The sequence below is a fragment of the Canis lupus genome, chromosome 19 (assembly GCF_048164855.1).
Source record: "Canis lupus baileyi chromosome 19, mCanLup2.hap1, whole genome shotgun sequence".
NCBI lineage: Eukaryota > Metazoa > Chordata > Mammalia > Carnivora > Canidae > Canis > Canis lupus.
Genome location: NC_132856.1, coordinates 51631780 through 51645414, shown reverse-complemented (window position 1 = coordinate 51645414; position 13635 = coordinate 51631780). Strand labels below are relative to the sequence as shown.

The window sequence follows — 13635 nt, the reverse complement described above, 5'->3', positions numbered from 1 at the left end:
ACCACGAACTTGAGGACTGGGGCCATCGAGACTGCCCCCCCCCTTCAGATGCCAGCTGCAAGTATTGAGTCTCCAAGTGACCCCTACTTCTCTGACTTGGCTCCAAAATCGGGGGGCTCCCACAATTCCCCTTCCCTTTCAGGCTTGATAATTAGAATCTCACAGAGCTCAGTAAGCATTTCAGTACTATTACAAGTTAATTATGAAAGGGTAGAGATCAGGAACAGCCAAATGGAAGAGATGCATAGGGCAAGGTATGGAGAAGGGGCACCGAGCTTCCCTGTGCTCCCCAGCCGCCACCCTCCTGGCACCTTGATGCGTTTCCAATCCAGAAGCTCTCTGAATCTCGTTGCTTAGATTTTTTGTTAAAGATTGTATTATTTATTTTAATTATTTGAGAGTGTCTGTATGTGTGTCTGAGAGAGAAAGCATGCAAGAGCAGGGGGAGGAGGAACAGAGGGAGAAGCAGACTCTCCACTGAGCAGATCCCAGGACCTTGAGATCATGACCTGAGCCGAAGCAGACACTTAACCCAGGTGCCCCTTGTTTTTTAGGCTTTTTATGGAAGTTTCATTAGTTAGGCATGATGGATGAAATCATTGGCCATTGGTGATTATCTCAATCTCCAGCTCCCCTCCCCTCCCTTAAGGTCAGGCAGCTGGCCTCATAGTTCCTTACCCTCTAATCTTGGCTTGGTGTTTCTGGAGACCAGTGCCCCCTATCCTGACACCACCTAGGGACTCCCAGCCAGCAGGCCTCTCATTAGCATACAAAAGACGCTCTTATCATTCCAGAGATTCAAAGGGTTTTAGGAGCTGTGTGCCAGACACTAGGGACCAAAATCAAATATTTCTTTTTTATTGTATGAAACAGGAACTGAGTTGGGTGTGGTGGTGAAAAATAAAACATCCCTGCATTTGAGGAACTGATATTATATTGAAAGACACTTGTTTCAGGTAAACAAGTAAATTATATAGTAGCTTCGAGGGGCTATGGGAAGGGGAACAGGATAAGGGACATCGGAAATGCTGCGATGAGGTAGCCATATTAAAAGGAGGGGGTGGGGAGAAGGAAAGGGGAGTCAATGAGGTGAGATTTGCACAAAGACCTGAAAGAGGGGGTGAATGAGAGGAGCCATTTGACTTCAGGCTGAGGGAACAGTCAGGGCAAAGGCCCTGAGGCAGGGGCCTGGTGTGTTCAGATAGCTGCAAAGCCAATGTGACTGCAGCAGGGCAAGTGGGGAGTAAGGGAAGTGACAGGTCAGATCATGCAGGATCTTGTGAGCTGGAGGGAAGGCTCAGGCTTTTACTGAGTGGGAGCCACAGAGGGCTCTGAGCAAAGGAGCAATGGGGTGACTTGGGTATTCGCAGGTTCCCTCTGGCTGCTGTGAGGACAGATCATCTCACTAGGACTAGTTGGGGCAATGTCACCCTCCCTACCACACAGCAAACTTTCCAGGGCCAAGGTTGGTTGGCATGAGACCTGGTTAGAGGCAGCCCCAGACCCGAGCCTCCCTGGCCTGATCCAGATTCTGCTGCATTACGCATGGCCCTCAACCAGCCATCTACTTGGCTGTGAATCAACCGCCCTCTTCCTGGAAACCACATTTCACTAATGGAAAAAAAAAAAAAAAAAGCTACCAGCATCTGGGCATAACAGCTTTTATTTTCTCTTATGGATAAAAGTGCTCGTCTTTCTGAGTGGACATCAAGGAATCGCTTACACAGGAGAACCGCATCCAGTATATAAATGACCAAATCGAGAAGCTCACTCCGTAGTGTTTTGGGATCATAGGGGAGAAGCCGGTTCGTGGAATTAGCGCTTCAACACTGAGACCAAATTTCACCCCTTACTCGCCTTTTGGAGTGGAGTAGGAGAAAAACAAAAGAACATGAACCCTGGGGAAGCCAAAGAAGAAAAGGAAAAAGCAGAACCCTAAATCCCAATCGTGGCAGTGGAGAGACCAGCTGCTTAAAGCAAATGGTAAGAATTCAGGACCCAGCCTCAGGCCACCTCTCCAGACCCCAATCTCCCAGGAGTTGAGAAATCTCACCCCCACCCCCAAGCTTTGGCTTCATTGCTGTTTGTAAACTCAACATATGTCCATCCCCCCCCCACCCCCCCACCCCCATGATCTTCCAGGACATTGGTTTGGGTTCCATCGTGAGTGAAGCCTCCCACCCAAAATTATACAATAAAAACCTGCATTATTTTTAGAAGAAACCCAAAAAAACCCTCTCCTACATTATTCCTAATTTTGAGAAAACCCAGAGGCAGCTAGCTGTCTCAGTTGCTACTTAAAGCTCAAGTGTTCAAAAATCACGTGTAGACACAAGGCTCACTTCATGTCAGGCACAAGACACAGCCAAAGCTGTTTTTTATCAGGTGGGCTATGACAGGTTGGCTTGTCCCTTAGGTAAGGGCACTTTGGTCCATCTTTTTTTTTTTTTTTTTTTCCTAGCAAACAGTTTAAGAAAAATGGACTGGCCAACAGAATCTTGATGGCCCACAGTACATCTTAACAGACTTGTTGTTTTTCTTAATGGCTGCTTTAATCTTTTATGTTAAAGCAACTAACAGTTTTGACTCCTGCCCCAAACATTCCCTCAAACTCCTTGTGTTCCCAGAAACTTGTCCATTTGACCAGTCACATGATTTGTTGGCTTGCAAAGATACGCTCCCTTTGAAGCTCTAAGGGCAGCCCTTGGTAAGGGGTGAACGGGGCCTGTCTAGAAAAGAATCCAATCTAGAGCTTCTATAATGGTAAAAGTGAAATAAAACTTGAACCAGGTCTTCCTCCCTTCAGAAGGAGGAGGCTGAGCTCTTTAAGGCTATAGCAAGTCATTTTGGTGGCAGGGGCTGGGAGTGGAGCACAAACCATCTGTTTAGACCATCTTCCCCGTGTTTGTCGTGTTATGGGATGTTAGTTGGTGTTATGGGGCAGAAACAGGTGCCCCATGCCACTGGAGTTTGGACTTTGGTGGGCAGGAAGGGCACTGAGCTGCAGTGGGGGGTGGAGATCAAGACAGAGCTCCCCAAACTGCACATAACCTCCCAGTAGGAGCCCCTGCCAGCTGGGCACCGCAGCCTTGTGGCCTCCCAGATGTGTGTCAACCGGGGACTGAGTCCCGGTGTATCCCCATCAGCCTGCCACTCCCAGGCTGTGTCAGTGAAAGGCATGTGGCAACAGCAATTACCCAATTCTGCTTTCTTGCCCCTTCAGCCCAACCCTAAAGCCTCCCTGAGAGTGACTCCTCTATTAGGAGGAGACATCACCTCCCTGGGTCCCACCAATGACTTGGCTCAGGAAACGGGACTCTGGGTCTTCAAGGGCTCTTGAATGGGAGGAGCCTAGTCCTTCTAGCGGCAAGTCGCCAGCAAGAGCAGGAGACTGGAATATTGCTCAATTTCCTTTTCTAGCAGGATATAAGATGTGGAAAGATCTTGCTTAAAACATCACCAGCTAAATGGGGCCTGGGAGAGGCAGATATGGGCGGGAGGGCCCGGGCTCCTGGCTCTGGGGTTAACTTCTAGCAAAAAGACCCCAGCGGGAATGCCAGGAGTTGCAATGTTCTCTGCCCAGCCTGATGCGGACCATAGTCCAGAACTCAATCCAGGGATCAGAGATGCAGTGGATAAGGCAAAACAGTGGCAGGGGTGTGGGTGATGTGGAACACTGGGGAGGCTCTGAAGGCACTTCTGGGGTCCCTGAAGCTGGGTGGGGGTCAGGTCTCTGACTTCCTGTCCCTTGACAATGGGAAAAGCTGCTTTAATACTGCTTTCACAGGCAGGGGATCTGCAGGCCAGGGGGGAAGGGTCTGCAAGGGCTATAATCACCTTCCCGCCTTGGAAGCTTGAGGTCTGAGGAGGTTCACGGGTGGGCCTGGGACCACACCAGGGGACCCTGAGAAAGGAGTTGCCTTCCACATCCCCAGGGATGAACTCTGAGGACCCACACCGCAGGACAAAGAAAACGAACCATCTTTGACCAGCTCGTGAACACCAGGCAATGCCCAAACAGAATGGATGAGGACAACAGTTTCAACCCCGAAGGCACTGTGGACACCCCTCCACCAGGCGGGGTGGGACATGCTGCTCATGTTCCCTCCATTCAAATTCCTGAAAAGCAGCAAGCTCGTGCATGTCAACATCCCCAGACTCTGCCTGCAGTGCAGGATCCCCAGGGTCTGGAGCTTGTGAGAAGGCTGCCTGGGCAAGCTGGAGACCATGCGGGAGTCGGGGCAGCTGACCGGAGGGAAGGGGGTGCCCTGAGCTTGGAAACAGCCCTTGTGGCTCATGCCTCTGTCACAGTCCCTGCCAAGGCCAAAAGGGGTGGGCAGGGGTTGGGGACCACCTCTAGCAGCTGCAGCTGCTGGGCTCGGGGGGTGGGGTGTCCCCCAAGGCTGGGCCCTTCCCATTGCTCCCCGGGCTGGAGCTGGGTTCAAGGGACTCGTTCATCTTCTCACAGATGATGTCCACAAGGCGCTCAAAGACCTGCTTCACATTGATGTTCTCCTTGGCGCTGGCCTCAAAGAACTCAAAACCTGGAGGGATACAAAGTGGGAACACCAGTGAGACCCCCCCAGGGGTAGGGCCTGGGCTGTGCATCATCCAAACCTGGTTTCTAAGCCCAGGTTTGCCTTTCATGAGGTTGTGAGACGTTGGCTGAGAACCTCAGTCTCTTGAAGCCTCAGTTGGCTCATCTGTAAAAAGGAAATGACGCTGATGCCAATAAAAATCTGTGGTAGGGGATCCCTGGGTGGCTCAGCGGTTTGGCCCAGGGTACGATCCTGGAGTCCTGGGATCGAGTCCTGCGTCGGGCTCCCAGCATGGAGACTGCTTCTCCCTCTGCCTGTGTCTCTGCCTCTCTCTCTCATGAATAAATAAATAAAAATCTTAAAAATAAAATAAATAAATAAATAATTTTTTTAAAAAATTTATTTATTTATTTATTTTTTATGATAGTCACAGAGAGAGAGAGAGAGAGAGAGGCAGAGACACAGGCAGAGGGAGAAGCAGGCTCCATGCACCGGGAGCCCGATGTGGGATTCGATCCCGGGTCTCCAGGATCACGCCCTAGGCCAAAGGCAGGCGCCAAACCGCTGTGCCACCCAGGGATCCCCCAATAAATAAATAATTTTAAAAAAAGTCTGTGGTAGCAGTCCCAGTTTGTACTATTCCAAGAATCTTTCTCACAGAGCAGTGGCTGCAAGGGCCCAGCTAGTGATGTTCTGGTGCCTGGCAGGCATGTAACGAACGGCAAGGCTTCCCAGCGTCCATGGGGCATATGTGATGCCCACAGTCTTGACCTACAGAAAGTACTAGAGGTGGTAATAATGATAGCAATAAATAATAAGCAGTAGCAGACACCCAAACACTCCTAACTTGTCTCTCATTTAAACAAAAAAGCTTGTCCCAGGGAACCTGGGTGGCTCAGATGGTTAAGAATCCGACTCTCGATTTCGACTCAGGTCATGATCTCAGGGTCTTGGGATTAAGCTCCAGGTGGAGCTCCATGCTGGGCATGGAGCCTGCTTATAGTCTTTCTCTCCTCCCTCTGCCCCTCCCCCACTCTCTCTCTCTCTCAAAAAGAAAAATAAAATAGGGCAGCCGGGGTGGTTCAGTGGTTTCACGCCTGCCTTTGGCTCAGGGAGAGATCCTGGAGACCTAGGGTCGAGTCCCACATTGGGCTCCCTGCATGGGGCCTGCTTCTCCCTCTGCCTGTGTCTGCCCCTCTCTCTGTGTCTCTCATGAATAAATAAATAAAAATCGAAATCAATCTAAATCGATCAATCAATCAATCAATCAATAAATAAAATAAAATAATTTTTGAAACTATTTAATTTAAAAAAGCTTCTGCTCCCAAAGATGGAAGGTAGTATAAAAGATTTGGGGACTTGCCCATGGTTCCTCAGCTACAAAAAGTGGGCTGCCAACCTAAAAATAAGGGTGGGTGTATATGACAATCTTTCCTGCACCCCTAAAAGATTGGCTCAGGCTCGGCCTACAGGGAGCTACCCCCAAATGGTCCCCAATACGTCCATATTCACCACACCCGCCAGAAATTGGGCCAGAAATTCAGACAAACACCCCCTATACTACACACAGCACAGGGTAAACGGCTCTATCCCAGCACTAGTCATGCTGTCCTATAAAAATGTAATTACAATCAAATAATTATGTGTGTATTTATCCATTTCCTATCGGTCTCTGCTATTAGAATGCCAGCTCTGGGAGGGCAGATTGCTATCTGACTTGTTTGGTGCCTGGCATATAACAGATGTCAGAAACTACTAACTGAATGAATGATTGATTGACTGAATGACAGAGGCAGGCCATGAACTCAGATCTCTTACTCCAAGCTTCCTGATCATCAATGTCACCCTACTGCCTTCCCAGGCAAAACTGGCATTTCCTTATCTGTGTGCGGCTCTGCCTCAAAGCATCCGAGTTCTTTTTTTAATACTTTTTTGGTCCTGATTATAAATATTCAGTGGAGAAATTCACTAAAGTTAGAAACCACTGAAAAATATCAAGACAGATATAAAAGCTATTTGTAACCTCATCATCCAGAAGCAATTGTCATTGGTGTTTTGGTGTTTCGTTTTTCATTTTTTTTTTTTTTTAAGATTTTATTTATTCATGAGAGACACACAGAGAGAGGCAGAGACACAGGCAGAGGAAGAAGCAAGTTCCATGCAGGGAGCCCGATATGGGACTCGATCCTGGGTCTCCAGGATCATGCCCTGGATGGAAGGCAGATGCTTAACTGCTGAGCTACCCAGGAGTCCCTTGCTTTTCACTTTTTAAAAAAAATATTTTATTTATTTATTCATGAGAGACACGCAGAGAGAGAGAGAGACAGGCAGAGGGAGAAGCAGGCTCCCTGCAGAGAGCCTGACATGGTACTTGATCCAGGGTCTCCAGGATCACGCCCTGGGCTGGAGGTGGCACTAAACCACTGAGCCACCCGGGCTGTCCTCACTTTTCTTTTCTTTTCTTTTTTTTTTTTTTTAAGATTTTATTTATTTATTCATGAGGGACACAGGGAGAGAATCAGAGACACAGGCAGAGGGAGAAGCAGGCTCCATGCAGGGAGCCAGACATGGGACTCAATCCCGGGTCCCCAGGATCACGCCCTGGGCTGAAGGCAGTGCTAAACTGCTGAGCTACCTGGGCTGCCCTCACTTTTCATTTTTAAAAGAATATAAATACATAATTATCGGGGTTGGGTTTGTAGGGGGTATGTGCGTGTGTATGTGCATGTATGTGTGTGTTGCTTTTTTCCTACAAAACTGGGATCAAATTCTGTCTCCTGCTCTGTACCTCAGTATTTTAAACTTAATGACAGAGTTGGAAGCCCCTTTACGCCCAGTCTCTAGATGTTCTCTGCAAGGTAGGGGCAACATCGGCAAGTATCCCAGCCCACCACTAGAAATCATAGCTAATTTCACCAGTTCCAGGCAAACTGGGGATCTGGGCCCCAGCTGCAAAAGCTGACTCCTCAGCATACCTAGAAATGAGAACTCCAAGCTGGAGTTCCCAGAAAACACAAGAAACAGAGGAACAGGTTAATGACACCATGAGCGAGCAAAGAGCCAAATCTCAAGTGGAAGATGTTCCATAGAACAAAGACCCAGTTTGTCTAACAAATAGACGGTAAGGAAAAAAAAGACTGTTTATAGTCTAGGGTCCCTGAACTTTCTCCATAAAGGGGCAGATAGTAAATATTTTAGGATTTGTGGGTCATTATGTGGTGCCTAGAATTTTGTGTGCAAGTGTCAACAACAGTTCACCATCATGCCAGCCAACACTTAGATGCAACTGCATGTGTGCAAGGCTGTGATATCGGCTTTATATGTCAGAACTCATTTAGCCCTGGGATGCCTGGGTGGCTCAGTGGTTGAGTGTCTGCCTTTGGCTCAGGTCATGATCCCAGAGTCCCAGGATCAGGTCCTGCATCAGGGAGCCTGCTTGTTCCTCTGCCTATGTCTCTGCCTTTCTCTGTGTCTCTCATGAATAAGTAAATAAAATCTTAAAAAACAAAAACAAAAACTCATTTGCCCCCCAAGACAGCTTGATGAACTGGGGCTGTTATAATCTCCATTTCACAGAGGAGGAAGTGCAAGCCCAGACAGCTGAAGTTACTAATACGAGATCACAAAGCAACCAAGAAATAATACAAGTTAATGTTCAATCAGGGCCAGTGTTAACTTATTTCATCTTTTTTTTTTTATCTTTTTTGTTTTTTAAGATTTTATTTATTTATTCATGAGAGACAGAAAGAGAGACAGAGACATAGGCGCAGAGGGAGAAGCAGGCTCCATGCATGGAGCCTGATGTGGGACTTGATCCCTGCACCTAGGATCATGCCCTGAGCTGAAGGCAGACGCTCAACCACTGAGCCACCCAGGAGTCCCTTATTTCATCTAACAGCACTCTGAAGGAGACATGGTTTTCACTGTTTTCCAGATGGAGAAATGGAAGCACAGAGAGGGGAGGTGATGTCCTCAAAGTCACACAGCTAGTGGGTTACAGGATGGGACTCTAGCTCCTGAGGCTGGGTCCTTAACCCATCCTCCCCTATGGTGATGGTTATACTGCCTCCTGCAAGGAAAGTCCTGTGGAGAGCTTAGAATCCTAGAATATTCCAGGCAAGATTTCCTTTTAGCCTATGGGTACCTGGGTAGCTCAGTGGGTTAAGCATCTGCCTTCAGCTCAGGTCATGATCCCAGGGTCCTGGGATTGAGCCCTGTGTCCTCAGGCTCCCCGTTCAGCAGGGAGTCTGCTTCTGCCTCTCCCTCTGCCCTACCCCCACTTGTGTGCATAACACACACACACACACACACACACACACTTTCTCTCAAATAAATAAAATCTTAAATTAAAAAAAAAAAAAGATTTCCTTTTAGCCTAAATTTCCATTTATCTGATTCAAAAAGGTAGCCTGAAAATTCCTCCTCCCATGCCAGTGCCCTGGTCCCCAGTTCTCAGACACACAGATGTCATCACTGTTACTAGATCCTTCTGTGTCCTTCTGGAGTTTCTTTGGGCAAACCTAAGTATATATTCTTATTCGCATACATTTTTACACACTCCTGCAGGGGTCAGCAAGCTTCGAGTCACGGGCCAGATCTGGCCTCTCACCTAATTTTGTAAGCTGAGTTTTTCTGACAGCCACGTATGCTCTCTGGCTCCTTTCAGGCAGAGCTGATTGTGGGGACAGAGAACCCTAAGACTGTAGTTATTTCCTATCTGGCCCTTTGAGAAAACATCTGCTGAGCTGCAGACTACAGGAAGCAGCCAAACCCACGTTTTTGCACTTTGCTTTTTCCACTTAACCCGACATCCCAGAAATCTTGCCATAGCAGGACACAAAGAACGTGTTCATCCCTTTGCACAGCTGTGTAGTATTCTACTGTGTGACTGTGCTTTATGCATAGCTGCTTTCCCCAGGGCGAGATGTTTAGGAAGTTGCCAACAGTGCCGTGATTTGCTGTACTCTCCACTTCCCATGTGGGTGGGATGTTTGAAGGATAAATTTCCAGAAATGTTTTTGCCAAGTCTGGGTTCCCAGAGCAATGGGAAGGTGGGGAGTATCTGTCCCTGAATTCTCCGAGATTAAATGCAGAACGTGGCATACCTGTGGGTATTTTTCTGAGCGGATCCTCAAAGGGCAGAGGGTTGATGACTGTGGTTGGACCTGGGACCCAAGGGTGGGGAGTAAGGGTGTGGTTCTGGGAGGTCCAGGGCCTGGGGTCCAGGCTGGGCACTAACCAAGGTCATCAGCGAGCCTCCGGCCATCCTCGGTAGGCACGACACGCTCATCTTCCAGGTCACACTTGTTCCCCACGAGGATTACCTGAGCGTTGTCCCATGAGTAGGTCTTGATCTGTGTGGCCCTGTGGAGTTTGAGGGCCATTAGGCTAGAAATTAAGAGTCAGGAGAGGAGGGGGAAGGTCAGGTGTCCGTGGTCAGCAAGCACTCACCAGTCCTGCACGGCGGCGAAGGATTCCTGGTTGGCAACATCATACATCAGCAGGAAGCCCATGGCTCCGCGGTAGTAGGCGGTGGTGATTGTACGGTAGCGCTCCTGGCCCGCCGTGTCCTAGGCACACAGCAGGGTCAGGCCACTAGAAGCTACCCTGTTCCCCAACCAACCCCTGCAGGGCCCTAAGCGGGTCACCACCTTGTGCTCATAGCCCCAGTCTGATGGGTGAGACATGGCCCTGCCTGTACAATCTCTGTCTGATGGGAGAAATATGGGCTGGCCCTCACAGCCCCAGTCTGATGGGAGGCACGGCTTTCCCAGTCTGAGGGGTCAGCGGCCTCTCACAGTCTCGTAAGCCCCTCTGACCTCACCTCCAAGAACAAACTTAGTGACCACATACAAGAGCCACCTGGGTCAGAGAGCACCATCCTGATGCAGACACTCTGGTGCTCAATACCATGAGAATCATTATTAGCACCCTTGTTGGGAGCAAGAGCATGCCTCTGAGGAGCACAGAGGCCCAGTAGGGGATCCTGCGATGGTACCCCAACCTCTTCCCCACTGGTCACCAGGACTTCTAACCCGCCTTGGGTTAGCACTGTCTGCCCCTCAGACCCCACAAGGCAGGGCATATCCTCATCCTGATGAAGTCACCTCATAGATAATCCCCCCTACTCTACACATCTACCCCAAGCCCCCACCCCGTCTTTGGCTACTCTCCCTCACCTGAGGCCCCTCCCCACAGCCCGACACCCTATCATGGACTTCCTTGGAGGAACCCCAGCCCCTCCAGGGCTCCTCTCCCTTGCCACAGGTCCACCATAGCCGCCTGGCCCACCCAGATCTGCAGCTTGATCCTCTTGTCATGACGATAGACCGTCTTGACCTTGAAGTCGATGCCCACAGTGCTGACAAAGGCAGGTGTGAAGGAGTCATCCGCGTAGCGGAACAGGAAGGACGTCTTGCCCACGCTGCTGTTGCCGATGAGCAGCAGCTTAAACATGTAGTCAAAGTTCTGGTCTGCTGCATCCCGCGGGCCCGTGGGGGGGTCTCCAGCTGATGCCATCTTGGCAGAGAGCCTCTTGGGGCGCGGGGAGGGGCTGTCGCCCTGCAGAAAAATAAACCACCTGGAATGGCTCCAGTGTATCCGACCAGACCCGGGTTCAAATCCTGCTTCTGCCACTAGGAGGCCAAGCGGCCTCAGATGCATCACTTGCTCTCTCTGGCCCTCTGTATCCTCTTCTGGAAAATGGGGCTGCTTATCAAATGCAAGGGCCCAGGTTGCTGAGGGGAGACACATGCAGTGCCTCCTCTGGCCACCGAGGAACCAGACCCTGCAGAAGGTGCAGGTGTGGACTTTGCCCGGGAGTGAGCAGCTGGCTGGGCCCAGGTATGAGCTGGGGGGAGGAGGGCCTGCCAGCTGGATAGAGCCCCCCCTCAGGGCCTGGCTGTTGACTTTGGCAAGGACACCTGCCCTGACCACCCCCCCCACCTCTATGCTGAGTTTAACCCCATCCCTGGCCTCCACGGGGGTTTCATTGGATACAACCCAGGTTTAAAGCCCAGCTCTACCCCCAGATGGGTCCTGCCACCTTCTGTTTGTCAAAAGGGTGGGCCTGTCTCCCTCCAGGCAGGGCTGACTCACCCCGGCCCCAGCCCACAGAGGCTGCAATGACAGTCCTCGACCCTAAGGAAGCCACCTAATAAGAACCCCACCCCACCCACCACCACCATACCCCTCTAATTCCTGATTCTTCCTTTCTTGGCAATCTGTCCCCAAGGCTAGGCTGCTTTATCTGGGTCTGGGACACCGCCTCAGCCCTCATTCTCTCCCTAGGCCTCAGTTTCCCCAGCCGTCTATGGCTTCTCCTAGAGCTGCACAGGGAGGCTCCAAGAGGCCTGGGTGAATGAAGGGCACACTGGCTGGCAGAGGAACCCTGAGCAAAGCTATTTCTCAACTGCCTGTGGGGCTTTTTTCCATTTTAAAAGAGGACCGAACCAGCCCGCTTTCCTGCCCAGCCCTGGGCCCCACCCGGTGTTCCGGGAGAACGAGTTCAGAGGAGGGGAAGACAAGAGGCAGGAAACCTTTCCCCATGTTGGGCAGGGCTGCCAGGCTGGGGCCCTTACCCCACCCCCAGCCCCAGCCCCAGCCCACCTGTCAGCCGGTCCCACCTCTTGCCGACCATCTGCCCACCCTCCCTCACACCTGGCACTAGAGAAGGGTCCTCGGGGGCCTCGGCCCTATCTCCCTGCTGGATTTGGGGCGCCCCCGCCGGTGCAGGGGGGCTCAGGAGCTTCCTCCCATCACCATATGGTCCCATCTCCTGTTCCCAGCTGGGCTCTCGGCCCCGCCCGCGCCCCATTAACGCTCCCCAAGGAGCCCAGCTGGGTGGGGGCGAGGGAAGAGGCGTTCCCCCTCCGCCCGCCTTTGTTCCCCGCTCCCCGGGCCCTCCCTCTAGCCCCCGGCCCCCCAGACCTGCGGGGACGCGGAGGTGCGGGGCGGGGGTGCGGTCCCTCCGAAGGGGTCACCTCGCGTGGGGGGCGCTGCCCGCGGGCGCTCCTGCTGCGAACTCGCTGCGGCCTGGCCCCAGGCGCGACGCCGACCCCGCAGCCGCCGCCGCCGCCACCGCCGCTGCCCGCAGCCACCCGGATCCCGCGCCCGCTCCGCCCAGGCGGGGGAGGAGGAGCCGCTCCCGGGAGGGGCGGGGCGGGGCCGAGTCCGGGGCGGGGCTTGCGGGAGCCTGGGGGAGGGGCTGGAAGCGCCCCGCGCTGGGGCGGCCTCGGGCCCGCCCCCCGACGATAAACTTCGTCTTTCCGAACGGTACGTAGAGCTCCTACTCTGCACGGAAGTTAAGGGAGCGGATTCTGGAGTCAGGTTCGAATCCCAGCTCCACCACTTCCTAACTCGGTTTAACTTTGGACGTGTTACTTAACCTCCCGGGGAGCCTGGTGCCCCCGGGCGTCCAGTGGTGCATAAGAAGAATCCCTACCGGGGCACCCGGGTGGCTCAGTGGTTGAGCGCCCGCCTTCCGCTTGGGTGGTGATCCCAGGATCCTCAGATCGATCGAGCTTCCCATCGGGTTCCCTGCGGGGAGCCTGCACCTCCCTCTGCCTGTTTTTCTGCCTCTCTATGTACTCTTACGGATAAATAAAATCTTTTTTTTTTTTTTAATTTTTATTTATTTATGATAGTCAGAGAGAAGGAGAGAGAGGCAGAGACATAGGCAGAGGGAGAAGCAGGCTCCATGCACCGGGAGCCTGATGTGGGATTTGATCCCAGGTCTCCAGGATCACGCCCTGAGCCAAAGGCAGGCGCCAAACCGCTGCGCCACCCAGGGATCCCAGATAAATAAAATCTTTAAAAAAAAATTGCTACCTCACAGGACTGTGTGAAGGCTCTGACCTGAGTTAGGATCTCGAAAGTGCGATGCCCCACCCTAAAGTGGTCTAGGTCCCTGCGAAATACCCTGAAGGGCTCTTAGAATTAAACCGTTTACAGGTAAGGAAATGGAGCCTCAGAGAAGGGCACCTCTTTGACTGAGGCCACACAATGACGAAATTCTCACATCCAGGCTCAGGTGAGGCTCCAGAATTTTCTTCAAGCCATGAGAACATCTGCGGGCTTTGCTGGAGTCAAATCCCAG

At 51.7% G+C, this 13635-nt stretch overlaps 1 protein-coding gene and 1 long non-coding RNA gene across 3 annotated transcripts; one reads left to right on the top strand and one right to left on the bottom strand.

The window, feature by feature from the left end:
* Positions 1-899: 899 nt before the first annotated feature.
* On the top strand, positions 900-2675 carry LOC140610782 (uncharacterized). The gene is made up of 2 exons (XR_012012300.1): positions 900-956; positions 1371-2675. It is a non-coding gene; the product is annotated as an uncharacterized lncRNA (long non-coding RNA).
* Positions 1646-12626, bottom strand: RAB3D (RAB3D, member RAS oncogene family). Of its 2 annotated transcripts, none has more exons than XM_072787209.1 (5): positions 12468-12626; positions 10830-11099; positions 9990-10108; positions 9778-9902; positions 1646-4544 (listed from the first exon to the last, which is right to left on the bottom strand). In XM_072787209.1, the coding sequence occupies exons 2-5, from the start codon at positions 11055-11057 to the stop codon at positions 4357-4359; spliced, it is 660 nt and encodes a 219-aa protein (XP_072643310.1). In that variant the 5' UTR covers positions 11058-11099; positions 12468-12626; the 3' UTR covers positions 1646-4356. The 2 variants fall into 2 exon arrangements, with proteins under 2 accessions (XP_072643310.1, XP_072643311.1); XM_072787210.1 differs by having other exon boundaries at positions 12521-12542.
* Between the last annotated feature and the right edge of the window lie 1009 nt (positions 12627-13635).

Coding starts and splice junctions, on each gene's coding strand:
- RAB3D (XM_072787209.1), bottom strand. CDS start 11,057: ATGGCATCAGCTGGAGACCCCCCCACGGGCCCGCGGGATGCAGCAGAC. Junction 9,903..9,989: donor TTCGCCGCCGTGCAGGACTG/GTGAGTGCTTGC, acceptor CAAACTCCACAG/GGCCACACAGATCAAGACCT. Junction 4,545..9,777: donor GAGGCTCGCTGATGACCTTG/GTTAGTGCCCAG, acceptor GTATCCCTCCAG/GTTTTGAGTTCTTTGAGGCC.